General features: G+C 35.9%; 2 protein-coding genes across 2 annotated transcripts in view; one reads left to right on the top strand and one right to left on the bottom strand.

The window, feature by feature from the left end:
• The window catches only part of LOC111503101 (zwei Ig domain protein zig-8), a 296655-nt gene that overhangs the window by 130271 nt on the left and 145471 nt on the right, over window positions 1–20913 (bottom strand). The window contains exon 2 of the mRNA XM_074186021.1: window positions 20358–20512. Coding sequence (XP_074042122.1) covers window positions 20358–20512 — 155 coding nt within the window. The remainder of the gene's footprint in view (window positions 1–20357; window positions 20513–20913) is intronic.
• On the top strand, window positions 10588–11337 carry LOC111503100 (E3 ubiquitin-protein ligase MARCHF3). The gene has a single exon (XM_023157322.2). It carries the CDS (start codon window positions 10627–10629, stop codon window positions 11302–11304), a length of 678 nt encoding a protein of 225 aa, XP_023013090.1. The 5' UTR covers window positions 10588–10626; the 3' UTR covers window positions 11305–11337.

The raw sequence follows: 20913 nt of genomic DNA, 5'->3' as shown, positions 1-20913 counted from the left end.
GCCAGATAAGTTTTATGCCATTTTCTTTGTCAGTGTTCTTGTGTGACCTTGAAAATGAGCCTGATATTTCCGGTCTGGATACACGTTCCAGCATGCAGAATTTCTCAGGAGATAATGAATATTTCATGATAATATTCGATGCGGAACTCTCTCCGAACACGTAATATCTGATAACACTTTGTAGGCGAAATGAATGGGCGACAACTGACACGCAATGTAGAGTGAATTAGCGAAAGATAACTCGGATAATTCGCAAGACCCGTTTGAACCCCTTCATATTTAATTAAAAAATTCGTTTTAAATATTCATCATGAGAGATAAGTGTTTTTCGTTGTCAGAAAACGGATACTTTCAAAGCTCAGTGACAGATGCTGTTGGAAAGGACGGACGAAAGTGCCATTCAGATAAACCTCGGGCCATAAATCTTGAGAGGGAAATGAACAGTATGCGGTGGAATTTGGCTTGACTGATCGAGTTGAACTGAGAAGTTTCGTCATAGAAACGAAATTGATGAAATTTTTCTCATTTAATCCAAAGGTTCCTCAATTTTCACAATTTGCGATCAAATGGATTCGAACGCAAAATGTGAAGGAATAATGATAATGTGTGGAAGTTATTTTTCGTGTTTTTCTGGCTATAGCCTGAACTGAACTTGAATCGATGTCTAGATGAGGAAATATGGCCAACTTATCTCAAAAAATCAGTCGTCATCCCGATACATAAAAGTGGGGACAGAAACCTCGTTACCAATTATAGACCCATTTCACTGATAACGAATCTATCAAACATTCGAGAAATTATTGAAAAGCAGACTCTTATCTTTCACAAATGAATTTAAACTCATTTCTTGTAGACAATTTGACTTTAGAGAACAAATCTCCATGGTAGATGCTAACCTATACATCACAGAAAAAATACACCAAGCTCTGGAAATAGGAACTCCATGTCTATGCTTATTCATTGATTTAAAAACAAGTAACTCAAAAATCATTGAGTATGGAATACCGCAAGGAACAGTTCTGGGTCCATTGTTATTCAACCTATATGTGAATGAACTGTTCTCAGTTGCTAGTAAAGGGGACATCGTAGGATATGCTGATGATACCGGTGTATTTTATCAAGCTCCAACATGGTAGAAATTGAAAAATACTACAGAAATAGATTTCAAATTTATTAAAGAATGCTTCGATAACAAACTGTTGACAGTCAACTTCGAATAAACCCAAGTTCTTCCTTTCAGTTGCAACAAATCTGGCATCCCTCCTTTTCCCCACCTAGAAATGAATATAGATGGAAAAATATTGAAATTGAATACTACAACTGTAACCAAATACTCAGTAATATATCTGGACACACATCTTAAATGTGTTTATCATATAAAATATGTGACCAACAAACTCCAAACCATTTTATATAAATTCATATATTTGAACACTTACTTACCCTTAGAAGAAATGAAATAATATACTCCTCTCTCGTAGAAAATCATATTCGGTCTGGTATTGAAGCCTGGGGTGGTGCGCTCAAAACCAATCCAATCGATTAGAAGTGATACAGAGACGGTTCTTGAAATTAATGCTACAGAAAAGCTGTAGATGCAACTCTGATAGTTTCTACAACGAAATGAAAATCATGGATATCAGGCAATGATTTTACCTTTGTGTGAATATGAAATACCACTTTCAAAAACATAAAGCTGATATCCTAACCATGAATACAATACTCGAAACCGTAACAAACACATCCTACCGCATGCTACAAAATCCAAAACTCAAAGAGCATACTCTTATATTTCAATAAAAATGCATAATACCCTACCAGAAGAAATAAAAAATGTAGAAGTAAACAGAACTTCAAAAAAAAGTTAAAGGTATATATAAATGAAAATGAAAGGAAAATGTTTTCCCACCCACTGTAGTAACCCTAATGGAATACAATCAATGTGTGTCATTGAACTTTTTTGTATTATTTGAATTGTGTATTCTTTATAGAATTTTAGAATATATAGAATATATTTTTCCTTTTCTATTGCCTATTCATCTCTTGATTTCAAGGAAATGAATACTTTGCACTTATCCTCAATCACTTGTTCACTCCATGCAATTGTATTATTCCTATATATATATATATATATATATATATATATATATATATATATATATATATATATATATATATATATATATATATATATATATATATATATATACAGTGTGACCCATTTTTAATGGAAACACCGCCCTAAAATTTGAAGTTGTAAACCGATTTTGATAATTTTTTTTTGAAATGTCAAGTACTAAAATGTCTATCCTTGGAGAAAATTTGGAATGTTTATTAAAGTTTCAGGGCATACTACGATATTTTTTCTTAGTCGAAAATCGGGATTTTTTATTGGCGATTTTTTTATTGGAAAAATCACTACGCAACTGGATTCAGAGTGCCTCTAAACAGGTGTGACCAAAATTTCATGGAAAAATATTCATTATTTACAAAGTTATGACAACTCAAAAATTCGAAAACCCACACAGCTAACAGTTACAAAAAACACCCTATAGCAACAGATATAGCCATGAGAATATTTTTTATGATTTCAACAATAAAGTGCCGCCAGATGAAAAAAAAAATATAGCGTGAATATTTTTAATGAAAATAACGGAATTACATTCCGTTGTAAATTAACTAAAACTAAGACCTGATATTTCAATTTGAATCTTAGTTGCCATGGAAATAATATTACAGTTTGACCTTGTGAAAGATTTAAGTGTACTATTGTCAACAATATTCACCTTACAGTTCTTCGAATTATTTTGTGTCATGGCTGCAAGATTGAACGAAAGAGAGAAAATTGAAATTGTACGCCGTTCGGGAGATGACGTTAGAAGTGCTAGAGAGGTTTGTAGAGTATTTAATGAGAGACATCCAGATCATCCTCGTATTAGCTGCGGTACGGTAAATAAAATAAATAAAATATTCAATGAAACTGGTGCAGTATCAAAAATGATGTTAAAAAGTAATCCTGTACAAAGACGAAACAGGAATGACAGGAATGATCAAATCATTTTAGATTATTTCGGAAATAATCCCAATGCCATTATAAGGAATGCCACTTTAGATTTGAATATTCCACAAGAAACTATTCGGAGATGCCTCAAGACGAAGAATATCATACCTTTCAAGCCAAAATTTTTACACACACTTCAAGAAGGCGACGAAGCAAGACGCCTGGAATATTGTTTATGGGCCCAAGGGAAATATTTAAACAATAGAAATTTCCTAAAAAATATTTTATATACCGACGAAGCCACTTTCACTACAAATGGAGTAGTGTCATCACAGAATTGTCGCTATTGGGCAGCGGATAATCCTAACTGGGTAATAAACTGTGAAAGCCAGTATTTCCAAAAAATTAACGTTTGGTGTGGGATATTGAACGAACGAATTATTGGTCCTTTCTTTTTTGAGGAAAACATTAATGCACAAAGGTTTCTAGAATTTTTAAACACAGAGTTTTGGGATGCTATTCACGAGCTGCCAATCAATGAACGATCAAATTTAATTGTCCAGTTAGATGGGTGTTCAGTTCATTATGCCAGAGCTGTGAGGCAATGGCTTAACGAACATTTTCTAAACCGATGGATAGGCCGTGGTAGTCCGTTTATAGAGTGGCCACCCAGATCTCCAGACCTCACAGTTTTGGACTTTTTTCTCTGGGGACTTCTCACACAAAAGGTTTACAAAAACCGCTCAAGAGATAGACATGAACTTTGTGCAAGAATTCGACAGTTATGTGCAGATATTAGCCCTCAAGAACTAAGGACCCTAATCAGAAACATTCGTAAGCGCTACGACACAAGTATCGAAATACGTGGTGGATTAGTAGAGGCTACTAGAATATGAGTTATAATTAATTGTTGCACTGAATCGAAACATTTCAATATGTAGTTATTAGTTACGTTCATTAAAATGTTTTGTTTCATTGTTATTTGAATTGTTTGAATGTAATTCCGTTATTTTCATTAAAAATATTTACGCTATTTGTTTTTTTCCATCTGGCGGCACTTTATTGTTGAAATCATAAAAAAATGATATATTGTGACTGTTAGCTGTGTGAGTTTTCGAATTTTTGAGTTGTCATAACTTAGTTAATGATGAATATTTTTTCATGAAATTTTTGTCACATCTATTCAGAGGCACTCTGAATCCAGTAGCGTAGTGATTTTTACAATAAAAAAATCGCTAATAAAAAATCCCAATTTTCGACTAAGAAAAAATATCGTAGTATGCCCTGAAACTTTAATAAACATTTCAAATTTTGTCCCAAGGTAGACCTTTTAGTATTTGACATTTGAAACAAAAATTATTAAAATCGATTTACAACTTCAAATTTCAGGGGGGTGTTTCCATTAAAAATGGGTCACACTGTTTATATGTTAAATCTGAAGTTCTCACGGATAGGACTATGCTGAACTGGTTTTTCGGGTATTTGATATGTGTATGTGATATTATCTTCAATTTCACCAACGTTTCGACAAAATCTCTTTTGTCAATATCTAGGTGTGCTGTTACGTGTTCGTAACAGCACACCTAGAATGGAAATCTACTAATCAGGAAAGGCTGAACCGATTTCCAAAAATAAAACGATGTTGGAAAGATAATTGAGGTGCCTCAAACGAGGTATCACAAAACACGCTTCCCCTGAGACAAATGCTGCAATTTCAACTTCTCGAAAAGTTTTCAAATGAGGGAATATTCGAATAAATTTTGGTGTAGTAGTCTATGAATATTATTACAGATATTTCAAACTGACACTCGTCTGATTCATATGTAACTATATATTATTTGAATTGCAGGGGACTAAAAGCTCCGGAACACATTACCGAAGAGAACTTGTCATTTGAAGTAGAATTAATTGTTAGACCGCTGTCATTCACGGAAAGCTTTCCACTCGTTTCTCGGGTTTGTTCGGTACACAATTCTGAATTGTTTGTTGGAAAATAAGGACAATATCCTCGGGATTTGAAATTTACCCATTGTGAGTTCATATATATTCTAAACAATGGGTGAATAATGCCATGAAATTGCCAACAAAAATACTGAGAAATGAACTGCATTGTATTCCATATATTTATTACCATCCCAACAAGTATAGGATATCTCTCACTGAAAAAATTGAACATACAAGAATATCTATTGATTCAGCGTCATCACATTTGAAAAAAAATTTCTACTCCAGTCATGTGATTGAACGAACAAGAACAAGAATATTTTGAAGTCAACACACATACCATTGATAAGTCTGCCGCAGTAGTAGACGAAACGTTAGAAGCTCAATTCTTTCACAGCCTATCAGCTTGGATCCTGTTTTCTTCAATTATGACTTCGACCGTTAAAGCCTATGTTCTTATATTGAAGAAAATCAAACGAGTTTCGAAGTGAAATGTTGAGTCTAGGAAAAAATTTTAGTATGAAAATTGGATGGATTGAGGTTTGGGTTAGCTTAGATATGAGTTAAATTCAGCTCAGTGTTCAATTTGGAGCAAATTGGAGCAATTTTGGGGATGAATAGGGTTTAGGTTAGGAGGTTGGGTTCGGTTCGACTAAAATTCAGCTTATGTTAGGTTAGGTGTTCATTTCAGATCATTTTTTGTCCTCACAACTTAATTCGAATGAAAAAAATTTGCTCACGACCGATTTTCAAAAATGTAAACAATAATTAAAAAAGTCATGAGAGTTTTTGAATCACAATTTAGGTTGCTAGGAGAATATTTCAAATGTGAAAATAGGATGAGGATTGTGGCTTGGGAGAGGTTAGGCTGTGATATTTCATTTTCACACTTTTCATTTTATACTGTGAGACAATCTGAACACAAACAAACCATTTTGTCAATTTTATCTTGTAGATTGTAACCTTACACTTATTCAAAGTGTTCATTCCCATTATTTTTGTTCATTTTACAGTTGGGTGTGAAAATAGATGTCAACAAATAGTGTTCAGTATAGTCTATCCATTCCCAATTGGAACGGCAATAAAAATAAGAGTACAGTCATAAACATTTCTTGCTTGTGGCCCCTAGTCGCCCAAACAGATAGTAAACGTACTATCAAATGTAATTGAGGAATAGAGGCTCGGCTAGCTGGACTGGCTGAATACTAATTTTTTGCCCGTTTCACAATATTTCTTTATAAGTGCCGTGTGTTTGTGGGGTTAGGTGAGGTAGTGAGTGGTTTTGCAAACCGATTTTTGAAAACTTTTTCTGGAGATCAATTACACTAATACCAAACTGATATTTTTGCACTCGACGCGCGTTTCGCTAACAAGGTTAGCATCTTCAGGAGAAGCAAATTGATACTGAATCTGAAGACAAGGGTTAGCTGTTTATATACCTACAGTATTTTGGTCCGATGTGAACTTTGTTCGTTAAATGATGATTATTCTAATTGATTTTTCGGTAATCAACTAGTGGAACCACTACCTGCAAATTGATTTGTCAACAATAGATCAAAAAGCGGATAAATCAATCTGTAGGTAGTAATTCCACTAGTTAATTACCGAAAAATCAATTGAGATAATCATCATTCAACAAACAAAGTCCACATCGGATCAAAAAATTGTACGTATATAAACAGCTAACCCTTATTTTTATATTCCGTATCAATTTGCTTCTCCTGAAGATGCTAACCTTGTTAGCGAAACGCGCGTCGAGTGCAAAAATATCAGTTTGGTGTAGGGTGGTGTTGGGTACTTTCATCAATATGGCTTTCTGGAGACCTTTTGGAACAAGTATGGAACAAGTATGGAATGTGAAAATAAGGACTTACATGTTCAAGTTTAGCGAGTAATTTTAAATATTCATGAATGCTTGAAGAAGAAAAACTGTCACACTTCACAGAATGATATCTTGAATAGAATATGCGAGTTAACGAAACTATCTCGTTCGACAGTTCTTCGAGTCATTAAAATAGGGGATGTCATTAACCATGCAATGAAACGAAAACATAGGAATAAAAAATTCGCAAACGTTGATGGTGCTACGAAAGATGTGATTCGGCGAACAATTTATGGTATATACAAAAAAAATGAAGTACCAACCTTGGAAATGTTTTGGCATAAATTACTCGACTATTCCGATTACAATTCCAAATCTTTAGAAACTCTACGAGGTGTCTTATTGTCTTGTAGTTTAAAATATAAAAAATTGAACAATCGGATGGTCAAAATGGAATCGATACGTATTGTTCAACTTCGACAAGAATATTTGAGGCGAATTAAAAGCTACCGAGAATCCAGCAGACATATAATATACCTCGATGAAACTTGATTTGACACCCATGATGTTGTCAAATATGGCTGGGTGGACGAACCCAAGTATTGAGCTTTGAACACACCTTCTTCGAGGGGAAAACGTGTTATAATTTTGCATGCCGGAAATGAAAGTGGTTTCGTACCTAACGCTTTGCTTCTGTCGGCCAAAAATATAAAAGATTCGTCTGCTGATCACCACGAAGATATGACTGCGGCTTTATTCGAAACCTGGTTCAGCTTTTCACAAATATTCTTCTGAACTCGGTTATTGTTATGGATAACGCTCCGTATTATTCTCGGTTATTGACTACAGTACCAAACAATAACACAAAAAAGCAGATATTGTTGATTTCATGCGAAATCATGACATGAAAATACCCGAAAAGATTTCAACGAATAAGGTATTACTGGCGGCCATAAAACAACGTAATTTAAAAAAAAAGTATATCATTGATTCGATGTGTGGAACACGTGGTCATATTCTCTTCGTTTGCCTCCATACTATTGTGTGTTCAATCCATTTGAAATGGTTTCGGCCACATTGAATGAAAGCTTGCGGAAATGTAATCAGTCACCGACTTTGAATGCTGTAGTGCTTGACAATATAAGGCGAGTGGTGAATGAAGTTGGTAATAGTGATGTGTGGAAGAACTGTGTGGCCCACGTTATGAAAGAAGAGAATGAATATTATGTAGAAAGTTCCATAAATACGATCGTTATTCAACTCGATGAGGATTCCACCTCATCCGAATATAGCGAAGAAGAATTTTTATTTTCTCGCAACTTTGTTGGCCTCTATTATTTTGTAAAAATATGTTTGACGAGAATTCAGTGTGATTATTTGTGTTTTCATTGTATTTTAGAGTTTTCGACTCGGAAATTACCCATGGTGGAAAAATTCAGTTGAGATAACTTTTTCATGAGGTGATCAATCGCTATGATTGTAAGAATAAGTAACTGAAAAACTACCATTGAAAAATAATATGCCGACGCCTATGTCGAGGCGGGAATTCCTTCTCTGTGCTGTTCCAATTGGTATTGGAAATACTATAAAGAAGTTGTTTTTCGTAGTGATCGACGTAGAATGAGCAATGAGGTACAGGCAGAGATATCTACTTCCAGTATCTACTTAGTATCGATGGCAAGTGTTTTCAGTCGCAGTCGCGATGGATGGATTAAACAGTTGGTAACATTGTCTGGGTCCTGAACTGAAATCGATTCTATATGTGGATGACGAGATTTTGAAAGGGTCTTTTTGTGCTTGACTCCATAGGAAGAGGTCGTAGTGGTGATTTGTTGAGGAATTTCAAGAATCAATCATAAAATAAATTCCAACGTTCAAGGTAAATATAGATAGTAATTGAAAGTGGGTTGTATAGAATCGTATTCCAAATTTCAACTAATCGTAGAGTCGACAGGTTCTTTTCACAACAATTTTTTTGTATCATAGTTCTGCCAGGAAATAGCATAATACAACAGTATGAGCGCCAGAAACAATGAAAGTTCAAGAACCATCAAAAGCATAGAAACAAGTAAATGCATAACAAAAGGAATAAATTGAACTCTACGGTGACACCCCGTATTTTATTACTTTCCCTATTGAAGTAATCATTCAAAAATGTAGAATATTTTAGAACGTGGACACTTAGATTTCTAGAAACATTGATAATTGAAATTCAATATTGAGTATTGTCTTTATTCTTTTGTATACATTAGAGATGTAATACTCCCAAGTAAACTGTATTCCTTGTTGTATTAGTATGCTTGGGGTGTATTCTATTCTGGTGTTACTGAGTTGGTCTACAATGACAGTGTTGAAAATTGGAAATTTCTGTGAATGAATTTTGAATGAGAGGTTTCAATTGAATTTTCATGAAAGATCCCCAACCGACTTGCCCCTTGCCTCTACAAATCAAGAGCTAGTCATTCCAAATGGACACAAATAGTATTTTTGCTCTAGATCAAGAAAATAGTAAACCGTATAGGTTTCCTCTGTGAATGAAGAGCCAGTAATTCCAAGTGGGCTTAGGTGATTCTTTTCTGCTCTAAATCAAGAAACGAGTACGGATTAGGTATAAGGTTAGGTTTAGTTCAGGTTGCATTTAGGTCAGTGACCGATTCTGAACAATGTTTGTAGGGATGATTAGGGTTTAGATCAGGTTTAAAATGAAATTCAGCTCAGGTTAGGTAAGGTTATCTTCTCTCAACGTTTTGCGTTTCCACATTCTGACAAAAAACCCTATACTACTCATTGAAACAATTTTTTGTGTATTTTATTCATTGTTTGTTATCTTGCCCTTTACCTCCGCAAATCAAGAGCTACTACTCTACTACTTATTCTTTTTTGCTCTAAATCAAGAAAAGAGTAAGGAAACCGTATAGGTTTCCTCTGTGAATGAAGAGCTAGTAATTCCAATTGGGCTTAGGTGATTCTTTTCTGCTCTAAATCAAGAAACGAGTACGGATTAGGTATAATGTTATTTTAAATTTAGGTTGCATTTAAGTCAGTGACCGATCCTGAACAATGTTTGTACGGATGATTAGGATTTAGATCAGGTTTAAAATGAAATTCAGCTCAGGTTAGGTTAGGTCATCTTCTCTCAACGTTTTTCGTTTCCACATTCTGACAAAAAAACCCTATACTACTCATAGAAACAATGTTTTGTGTAATGTATTCATTGTTTGTTATCTTGCCCCCTGTCTCTGCAAATCAAGAGCTACTTCTCTACTACCACTGCTTTCTTGCTCTAAATCAAGAAAAGAATAAGGAAACCGTATAGGTTTCCTCTGCAAATGGAGAGCTGGTCATTCCAACTGGACACAGGTAATGTTTTCCTGCTCTGAATCAAGAAACGAGTATGGATAAGTTATAAGGTTAGGTTGAATTAAGGTTAAATTCAGAACAATGATTAGGGTTTAGATAAGGTTTAAATGGAATTCAGCTCAGGTTAGGTAGGGTAATCGTCTCTGAACGTTTTTTCTCCACATTCTGACTAAAAAGTCCCTATACTACTCATTGAAACAATTTTATGTGTAATTTATTCATTGATTGTTATCTTTGGTTGTAGCCGTATACTTTCCAACGCCTCTTTCGTTGAGAAATACAAGAAACAACTTTGAAATTGGTCATGAAAACTGAAGTGATTTTTTTATCCAGCCTCCACGTGCCTTTGGACTTCTGCGAAAACATTTTCCCCGGTTGTTCTGCTCTACAGTTCGTTTCCGATAACAAACTCTGTGTTTCTCACCAACCCTGTATAGCAGTTTTTATAACCTCCCACAACCTCCGAAGTCGTCAATGTCAAAATGACCGAAGGTATAAAATGTCAAATGAAATCACAACCGATCAGAGCCCCGACAAATTAACCGTTGAAAGCACACGGGACATCCAAAGTTATGTTTCGAAAGCATCCTTATTCAAACAACAGAGAAATGTCCAGTCCATTCCATCGATCGCATGCAGAATATGCCACACGAACACCGTTAACGAAGGCCTTATATCACCGTGCAACTGCAAGGGAACATTGGCATACGTCCATTTATCCTGCTTAGAGAGATGGCTAAATCAATCCAGCAGAAGTTATTGTGAATTGTGCATGTACCGCTACAGCTCGATAGAAACCAAGAGATACAAGCTGTGTGAAGGTCTGAGGCTTTGGATAAGCCATCCGAGGAATCGGGGCCACGTTCGATCCGATTTGCTCATCGGCGTTTTATTGACTCTGGTAACGTCTGGATTGATAGCTTCGAGTGTGGTGGGGATGGAGCACTTCGTTTCGGAAGGGAACAAACTGGGTGTGCAGAAGAAGTGGATTAAGACTGGAGTGTGCTTGTTTCTTGTGGCTGTAGTCGTGGGTTATATGGTGACTCTTTATCTCATCGGGAAGGACCATTTCTTGCCGTGGTACAGGTGGTGGAAAAACACAGTGAATATACGATTGATATTGCCTCAGAGAGTTAGTTGTAAATTATTCATGAGAAACGACAGTACGCAAATTTAATGAGATGTGATTCAGTTACCAATATAAATGTTTGATTCAGAATATTGTCTAAAAGACACCTCACAATAAACGGAAAATGAATGTGTCTGAAATTCAGTTTTGGTTTACGAGTTCCTGATGGAAAGCCCTAATTGGGACGTGAACAAAGTCTGAAACTTGAAAAAACTCATCTGTTCCGATATATACGGACTAAACAGCAAAATTCTAAATGAGATATCGAATTTATTATCAGAGCACCTTACCAAACTAATCAATCTATGATTCGGAACATTTCTGTATGTTCAGGGTCGGTCAACAAGATTCCCTCGGTCCATTGCTATCAGGAAAAATAATTTTTCGACGTGCTCAATTTTTTTGTCGCAGTCATATCGATAAATGCTATCTTTCAAAATTATTTTCTCACATACTGGGTGATTCAGCTGACAGTGGCCAAACAAAGTTACATTTTTTCAAATGGAACACCCAGTATATGAATAAGTCATTCCATTTCATATTTTTTTAGCCCAGCGTGTCTCGAATGATACGAGCAAGAAAATTTCATTCTTACCACTTGCAATTGAAACAACAGACGAAGAGATTTTGAAAAACGGGTTCAACTTTGCCGATGGGGCTTAGAAATGATCAATCAGGAAAATGAGTTTTTCGAATTCGTGTTATTTTCTGGTGAAGCGACTTTTCATAAAAATGGAACTGTGAATCGACATGTATATAGTTGAAAAAAAACCCAAAAACACGCTTTTATAGAACATCGAACTGAAAAGTTATTTTTTTTTAATCAAGCTTGAAACAATAACGAACGAAAAATATTAGTAGATATTAGTATCTACGGTGTTCGCTTGATATACAAAAAATATGGAACAAATTACACACGCTTTTTTCACGATAAAACTGGTATTTTCCGATCGTTATTGTTTTGAGCTTATTTGAAAAAATATTTTCAAGTTTTCAGTTCGATGTTCTTTTGAAGCGTGTTTTTTGTTTTAAAATATATTTATTTTTCATTTTTCAGTTTCGTATGCTATAAAATCGTGTTTTTTATTCTTTTCAAACTATATTCATTTTATCTAAACTTTGGGATCAATCAGCTGCATATTTTTCAGAAAAATGACCATTGATATTTTCCGATTCTGGAGTGGGAACCTGAAAATCAGCTACCAGGCAGCAGGCGCACCTCATTTTCAAATGAAGGAAACATGTAAAGTGAGTTCGAATTGAATCAATAAGGTTACGAACAGCGCCATCTGCCCGCGAATAGATCAAGCGATAACGTTCGATAATTCTGTCAGTTATACATCCCGGGCATTTAAACGGAAATAAATATGGAATGAAAAGTAGAGTTACAACCGAACAAACAAACAAACAAATAAACATACATACATACTGGTAAAGCTGATAAAAGCGTGTTGGTAATGATTATATAAGTAGTATAGTAGTATAAGAGTAGTCGCAACGGATTCCTGGTGGCTGAATTAGTCGAAAAAAGTGCTTTTCCGGAAAATCCGTTTTCCAAAATTTTCCCGATTTTGGGTTGGGTTGGGTTGTCCTCCTTGGGTTTACCTCCTTAGGTTGGCTTTTTTTTCGTCCGTTGGGTTGGCCTTGGGTTGGACCACTTGGGCTGACCTTCTTAGGTTGGCCTTCATAGGTTGGCTTTTTTTTCGTTCGTTGGGTTGGCCTTGGGTTGGACCACTTGGGTTGACCTTCTTAGGTTGGCCTTCTTAGGTTGGCTTTTTTTTCCGTCCGTTGGGTTGAAACCCATGAAACGAACAACCCCAATTTTTTTCGTTGCCTGAACCATCAACAGCGTTGGCCACTGAATGTTTGGGGCAGAATTCGTAGCCCGCGAAATTGGAACACCCACCTCATTTTTTAAACAGTCCACGTATATCAAAACGTACCAAAAAGGAGGCAGAAATTAAGAGGAGAGGATCCGAAATCATAAGCGCTCGTAAAAGTAATTTTCTTTGATAATGTTTCCACTTCAGTGATTCTCCATTACAATTCCTGAAATATTAGGGCGAATAACTTCAGAAATGGGCATAAAATCCTCCCAGGTACATCAAGTTCATCGTCTGAAAGCTACATAATCCAGACGATAAATCCTCTGCCACTATCAGAATCTCACGAGAGTTAATGATCCACCCTTTTACATTTCCAAGAACGGTATCTGCTAGTTTTGAAATATCTGCTAACAGAAGACCTGAAAATATAGCAGTCCGGGGCAATCTGTCTAATTGAAGCTCTCAGATTTATTTGAATTTACTCTGGCAGAGTGCTAAGGCTCGGGACCGACCGCTGATCTTGATTTAAATTCAGAACCTCTCCGTTTGTTGGGTGGAAACTGGGAGGAAAACGTTTTTGCTCTGAAATAACCGTTGAATCAACAACGGGTAGGGAGGGAGTCTTTCTGATGCGCCTCGCTTCTTCAGTAGAGTTTTTAAAATGAAATACGTTATTGGCGACGACGTAATTGTAAAGACGTTTCAAATCAGGTGACTGAGATATTACTCAGAATTCACGACTTCACGAAAGGAAATCAAGTATTTGACTTTTGAGGTATGAGAGATTTTGTGTATCACATTGATGCATTACTATACAAATCAAGGACATCGGCTACGTAGAAACGTCTTCACCGGCAGCAGGAGGTTGCATATCTTAATGAGGATCTAGAAGTGATTTGGGTGAAAGTAACCAGGCTTAATTCAATGCCACAAAAACCCAGGAATCGGTTTTCTTCAAAAATTTCCCCGAACCGTATTCATAATGTCAGGACAGACGATTCCGCTTTCTGCTTCGATAAGTTTGTTGGGAGTTGAAGTGGACACCAATATGTCTCGGCACAATCATGTCGCTGGAATTGAAAAGGCTACTTCTCAAAAGCTTGAAACGCCGTTACGAACCAGAAAACTGTACACACCTCAGCAACTTTCGATGCTTTATAAGAGCGACTGTGCCTGTTGATGAAAACTACGAAGTTACAATCAGTACATTGATTCTATTCAAGAAAGGAATACCGACCCTCCACAACATAAGTGGCCTTGAAAGAAGACCAAAGTAAGTGTCCGAAGATTAACAGAAAGGAATTGTGAAACACTTGAAGGAAATATTTCCTTCAGATTCCAACCTCATACAAAAGTCAATGAAAATATTCTTGGATAGTCAAGCGAAGTTGAAAGCTCTTGGCTCCTACCGAGCAACGTCTAAATTGGTAGCAAATTGCCAAAAACGACTCTCCTCGATAGGAAGACTTAACAGATTGTCTCTGGTCTGGATTCCTGGCCATTTTGGTCTTGATGCAAACCCTTGCAAAGCACCGTGCTGCGAGCAGCTTCACTGGATCAGAACATATCATTGATATCGCTTTAGGCTTTGCCAAACAACGATTGAACACCTGAATGGCAAGTAGATTTATGGACTTCTGGCAGAATCTTCCAGGATTGGCACACTCCAAGGTGTTTATCAACCCTTCGAAGCTTGATACCAAACAGTTGTTGGACCACAGTAGGGATGAACTACGATGTCTATCATGCCTTCTTACAGGTCACTAACATTTGAATCATCATATGCAGAGACTTGGACTGTCGGAAGTTAGTGTGTGTCGCCTCTGTGTAGGAAATAATGAAACAGCAGTGCACATACTTTGTACCTGTCCCGCTGGGGACCGAATCAGGTTTTTAGAGTTCGGCAGAGCCGTACTCTTATCATCTGACTTGAAAGATCACTCACCATACAAACTAATCGGCTTCGTAAATAAGTTGGGTTTATTTGATCCAGTGTGAATAGGTGTGGGCCACAATAAACCCTTGCGGGTTGCGATGGAGGGTCGAATAGACCCACTTACTTTGGACCTAACCTAACAAACTAATCCATGGAGGAAAGCAGATCCCAATAGGGGGTAACCTTCGCCAATGGACATCTCCAAAACTTTCCACACTGTTCTGGAATGTTTCACATCACAATGACATGGAATGTTTCCAAATGTTCCAGAATATTCTCGGATACTCTTCTATATTCCAGAGTGCTTTGGAATGTTGTGGAATGGTCTGGAGCACTCTCTAAAGTTCTGTACTGTTTTTATGAGCAAAAAACTTATAGCCCCTATGATTTCAAAAGTATATCAAATCAAATCAGTTTATTTCCAGAGACTCTACAGCATGGAAAAATTAAACAGAAGTATGAAAAAACATGAAACTGAAAAATATCACAATTGAAAATAGTACAGTCTAAACTGTTGCAATCAAGTTATCAATATTTCCAAATCAACCAGGAAGTATTCATTGGTGGAATTAAATGTTTTGTTATGTAACAGTTTTTTAATATTTTTCTTAAGGAATGCAGGTTTGATAGCTGTTCAAGAGAGATGGGTAGTTTTTTGTATAACTTGATGAGCATAATTAGAGGGCTGTTTGATGCTTTCGTTAATTTATGGTGGGGAACAATGAAATTATAGTTAGATCTTAACATATATCCTGTGGCGAGCCGAAGATTATCTCTAGATTCAAATTTGTCGAGACGAGTTTTGACATAAACAAAACAGTTGAATATATATATATATATATAGTGAAATAATAGTTAGAATATCCAAATCGGTAAACAGCTCCCTACATTAGTCATCATTAGTCTACATTTTTTGAAACACATTGTTCTCACTATCTTTTTTTGAGATATTAGTAATTCGTTTATTCTTGTACAGTTACCAAAATTGATCAGACAATAACTGAATAAAGATTGAATATGAGCATACTAATAGCTCTTCAATATAATCAATGGAACAAAATTTCAGAGATTACGAATTACAAAACAATGCTTCGACATTTTACTCAAAATATAATCAATGTGCTTGTTCCAGGAGAATTGAGCATGAATGTTCAAACCTAAAAATTTTACAGATGAGGTTTGTTGTACTGACTTGCCATTTATTTCGACCAGAACACTGCGATCATCCTCATGTAGCGAAAAGACGATTGTATTAGTTTTGAGCTGTTCAGAATGAGACCATTTTGAGAACAATATTTTTGCATAATATCAACTGCTTGATTGGCCTGACTCGACAATCCCTCATAATCTGAAGATTTTAGAGTGAACGAAGAATCGTCGGCAAATTGCACTGTACAATGTTGACGATCACTGTTGTTGAGGTCATGTACGAATCAAACAAAGAGAATGAGTCCTAGGACGTTATCCTGCAGGTGGAAACTGGAACTTTCATCACTGATGTAGAATACCACACATTACTTCCGAAAAAACTGGAATATTCTGATCTTTTCCGAACTACAATAAGGAAATCACCCGTCATATTATCATCATCCGAAACCTAGTAGGAGTTTGGGTATTATTTGAAAGTCTCAAAAATACGAAAGGTCGAATCTAACTGATATATTATTCAAGCATCTGTCTGAAAACACCGATGAGCATTGGTGATATGTAATCCAAATGGTTTATGCATGAGCGTTTTAGGCAAAGTATCGTAGGATTTTCTGGAAACCCTCTTTGTCAGAGAAGACAATATCGATGAATGGAACAAGGGTGGTATGTTAGGTCAGATCTCTCGAATAGCATGAACATAAAGGATTATTCTTGATAGTTCATCAACTAATGCGATTATAATAAATTCAGTTTGGACAACAACTAGGTATATTGTTGTTTCGAAGACATTTTCAGAAGAAACAGAGTTATGAAATGTGATAACATTCTGAATTATCGATCTGCCTACTCTTCGGGTGGTGCCGTATTTATTAGCATCCTCTACATGGGAATCTGAAACTTACGCACTCCCGAATTGATTCTGCAATGCAGGGACAGGGAAAAAATGATACTAACATAATTATTTTCAATACTTCACGTGGGGATATATTTGAGAAGAGGTATTCACTTTATTGACAGTACTCTTGGCACAGTGCTGGCACAGAAAAGAAATATAAACTTGTCTGGGGTAAAAATCTACGCCATCAATTTCCATATGGAGAGATTGTCAAAAAACATTCTCACACATAAATCAGTTGGAATAGCAACTGATTTATGTTGTTGCAATTGGCTCTCATTGAGCAACGTCCAGGTTGGTAGTGAATAACCATGAAAAAAAGTCTTGTCAACAGGTAGACTCATCAGATTGTATTTGGTATAGATTTCTGGTCAAACTGATCTGAATGATTGCGAATCTGCTGACTGCATTGCTAGTAAGGGTGCTGTAACTAGTTCTAACTCAAAGATTTGTGAAACAAACGCTAAATACCTACCAAGAATTTTAGTGGAGTTTGTGTTCGAAATAAAAACATTCACACACAGTATGATTTGCACAAAAACCTGCGAATAAATGATATATAAACTAACAATTGATTAGAGTCATGGAATGGAAGGATACAAAAGACTTTCTCTGCTGGAAATTGAATGATTCATAGCCCAGAAAAGAAGAGATATACAATACATGTTTGGACTTGTTCAACATTGAGTGGTTCAAACGTGAATGGATAATTTTTGATTTTCTATATCCAAAAATTCATTAAGGAATCTATAGTTCCTGAAAAACCCACCTGATTTCTTGACACGATTATATATTTGTAGATTCCCTCAAAAAATATTGGTCTATGAACTCTCGAACATTCAACAGATATTACAAATGGAAATGTGAATGTGGGATCAATGGTAAGTTTTCAAGTTTTGGTAAATGATTTATGTAGGAAACAGAAGATTCCAGTTGTGTGGCATCAATATTCCGTGTCAATTTATCTAACTAACCATTTTCGTAGCAGTTGGAAGTCATTTTGTGCTTCTATTTTCAGTTGTACCCAATTTTTGGATTCATACAATATAGTAGTACCATCACCAATACCAGTTACGTAATCTTTCATTCCGGAATACAAAAAACTATTGTTATAGCCAACGATATCAATTTATTAGTGAAAAAGTTTTTGGCGTCCCACTATTACAACTCTTGATACAGAAAAATGTGGGAATTTTCTGAAGAAAGGAAGGAAACAATCAATTTCAGAAGAAGTAACTATATTCGTAGATATATAGATCATGCAAAGTAATAACTTTCACACAAACTGGAAGAAAGAGCACTACTGAAACACTTACTTCCATATAAATATTGAAACACGAAAGAAAAATACTTCTATATGAACATTAAATTACATTAAAACACTTTTCTCTACTCAGTTAGTATTCCAAACATTCGTTATGAAATTAAATCAGATATCATTCATAGGATTTATACACAATATACTAAATGAAAGGTGAAAATTTCAATTACATGGAGCAGTCATTCTCACTGGTAGACATCGATGTTTCGCTGTGAGACACTTGTCTTAGGGCTCTTCAGTACCAAACTGGATGTCTACCAGTGAGGATGACAGTACTCCATGTAAGTGAGATTTGTACCTTTCATTTAGTATACTGTATAGAAATCTTGTGCATGATATCTGATTCGATTCCATTACGAATGTTTGGAATACGAACTAAGTAGAGAAAAGTGTACATTTCTCCTCTCACTGATACTCCTAATTTATTAAGTTTGTTTTAATTAGCCTTAGTGGTCCATGCAACTTTTTCTTTTGGAATATGTTGAAAATCTGTTCAAAATTTGTTTTTTCGTTAACCAGTTGTCGTCCCCTGTGAACGATAACCCTAACAAGGTATTACCTTTCAACGTGCGATTCCAAGCACGAGAATGAAATAAACGAAAAACCGAAATGAGTTTTTGGTGGAATAGGAAGCGGTATATTTTCAGCACGGAATAGTTTCGAGAAAAAGAAGATTTTGTATTTCTACTTCTCCATCTTTATATACAAAAGGAATGTGGAAATATTACAGAGATAGGAAAACGTGAATAATTTCAAAATGAACTCTCATCAAAAATATGTAGCTCTATTAATTCTCACTCCAAACTTTCGTTGTGGAAATGGATCAGATATCATTAACAGGATTGCTACACAATACAGTATATGAAAGAAGTGTAATTTTTGTAACATGGAACTCTGTCATCCTCAATGGTGGATATCCGATGTTTCGAAATGATACATTTGCTCTATTGCTTCTTCAGTACCAATATGGGTAACATTATAAGATGAAGAACTGAATTCGAATCTACTCATATCGTCGATGGGATGAGTAGATTCACTCCATTAGTGACATGAAGTCGTTGTTCCATGAATCATTTGAGCTCTTTCTCTTGTGATTTAATCCACATTGGTGCTGAAGCGTCTCATTCCGAAACACTGGATATCCGCCATTGAGGATGACGGAGTTCTAAACTTCACCTTTTTCATATTGTGTAGAAATCCTATCAATGATGTCTGATTCAACTCCATAACGGATGTTTGGAGTACAAACTGAATAGGAAATAGTGATTTCTGTAAAACTCAATGTTCATATAAAATTATTTGGTTAGGAAACACTTTTTCTTTCGTGTAGTTCAATGTTTATATGAAGGTACGTGTTTTGAGAGGGCTTTTTCTCCAGTTTGTGTCTGAAAGTTACTCATTTGCATGAATTACACATATTTGTATAGAGTTTTGGAATTGATTGCTTTCTTTCTTCCTTCTGAAAATTCCCACATTCATTTTGTATGAAGATGGAGGGGTAGAAAGTCAAAACCTTTCTTTTTCAAAAAGAGTTTTTGGTAATTAGAGATTCAGAAGACCGGCTTTGGCAGTGTTCAGTCAATACTGTAACCTTTTGTAGTTGATCAGTGAAAAAACCATTCTCCCATTTTCCAATCTCAGAGTTTAATCTAATATCTGTGCATTGAGTGGTTGCTAATTATTTTATCGTTAAACGAATTCTCAGTTCCAAGTTCATTAGCGCTACAATTCGTTACGGTACGATATCAAAATTTGTGGAAGTAGAAACGCGGGGATTATGGACACAACTTTCAACTTTTTATAGGAACGAGCACGGTAATTATTCAGATTCCCGGTTTTTCCCCTTGATAAAGTTTCTTTCACTTTTGAAAACGTCGTCTCGGGATGTTGCTGACGTGCTAAACTCGAGTTTAATTGCACCTGAGATGGAGGAAATTACGAAGGAAAGTTTTCTTTTTGACTCGACCGACTTACCGCCTTGTCTCCCAGTTGTTCCACCCTGCAATGCAGGAAAGCCGTATGGCCCACCGCAGTGGTTACATTTCGAGGTACGTTGAATTCGAAATTGGGATGGGCGCTGCCGTTCGAGTGGAACTGCATAGCATTCTCGTTGTCTGACTCGACTGCACCTGGAAAAGATCGCTGGAGTTATTCTCGTTCTGCACTCTACTAAATTGAAAAAATAATAATAATGAATATTGATAGCATTCGACATTATTAACCTGGAGATAATCGAAAGTAAATTACTTATATTTCCTGGGCTTTCGTGGAAATTTCTTGTCATGGTTGATGTCATACATGCGCTTCAGGAAAATATCAGTTAAAATCGGAGAGCATACATCTGAATATTATGAGATGGACCGGGGAGTTCCTCAGGGCTCAATCTTGGGGCCGCTTATTTTTTTGTTATTCACAAACGATCTACCTGACTATATCAGTTCAAATTCAGTAGTTCTCTATGCAGATGATACTACATCGGCCATTGATGCAGATAGTCCTGAAGACTTACAAAAAAAAACTAAATGATTCA

The sequence above is a fragment of the Leptinotarsa decemlineata genome, unplaced genomic scaffold, assembly GCF_025532065.1.
Source record: "Leptinotarsa decemlineata unplaced genomic scaffold, Ldec_3_MD MMD2_tig00078422_RagTag_RagTag, whole genome shotgun sequence".
Taxonomy (NCBI): Eukaryota; Metazoa; Arthropoda; class Insecta; order Coleoptera; family Chrysomelidae; genus Leptinotarsa; species Leptinotarsa decemlineata.
The sequence above is the reverse complement of the archived record's forward strand: the minus strand, read 5'-3'. Positions and strand labels throughout refer to the sequence as shown.

What these genes read in the sequence shown, in the direction of transcription:
- LOC111503100 (XM_023157322.2), top strand. Translation starts at nt 10,627, where the DNA reads ATGTCAAATGAAATCACAACCGATCAGAGCCCCGACAAATTAACCGTT.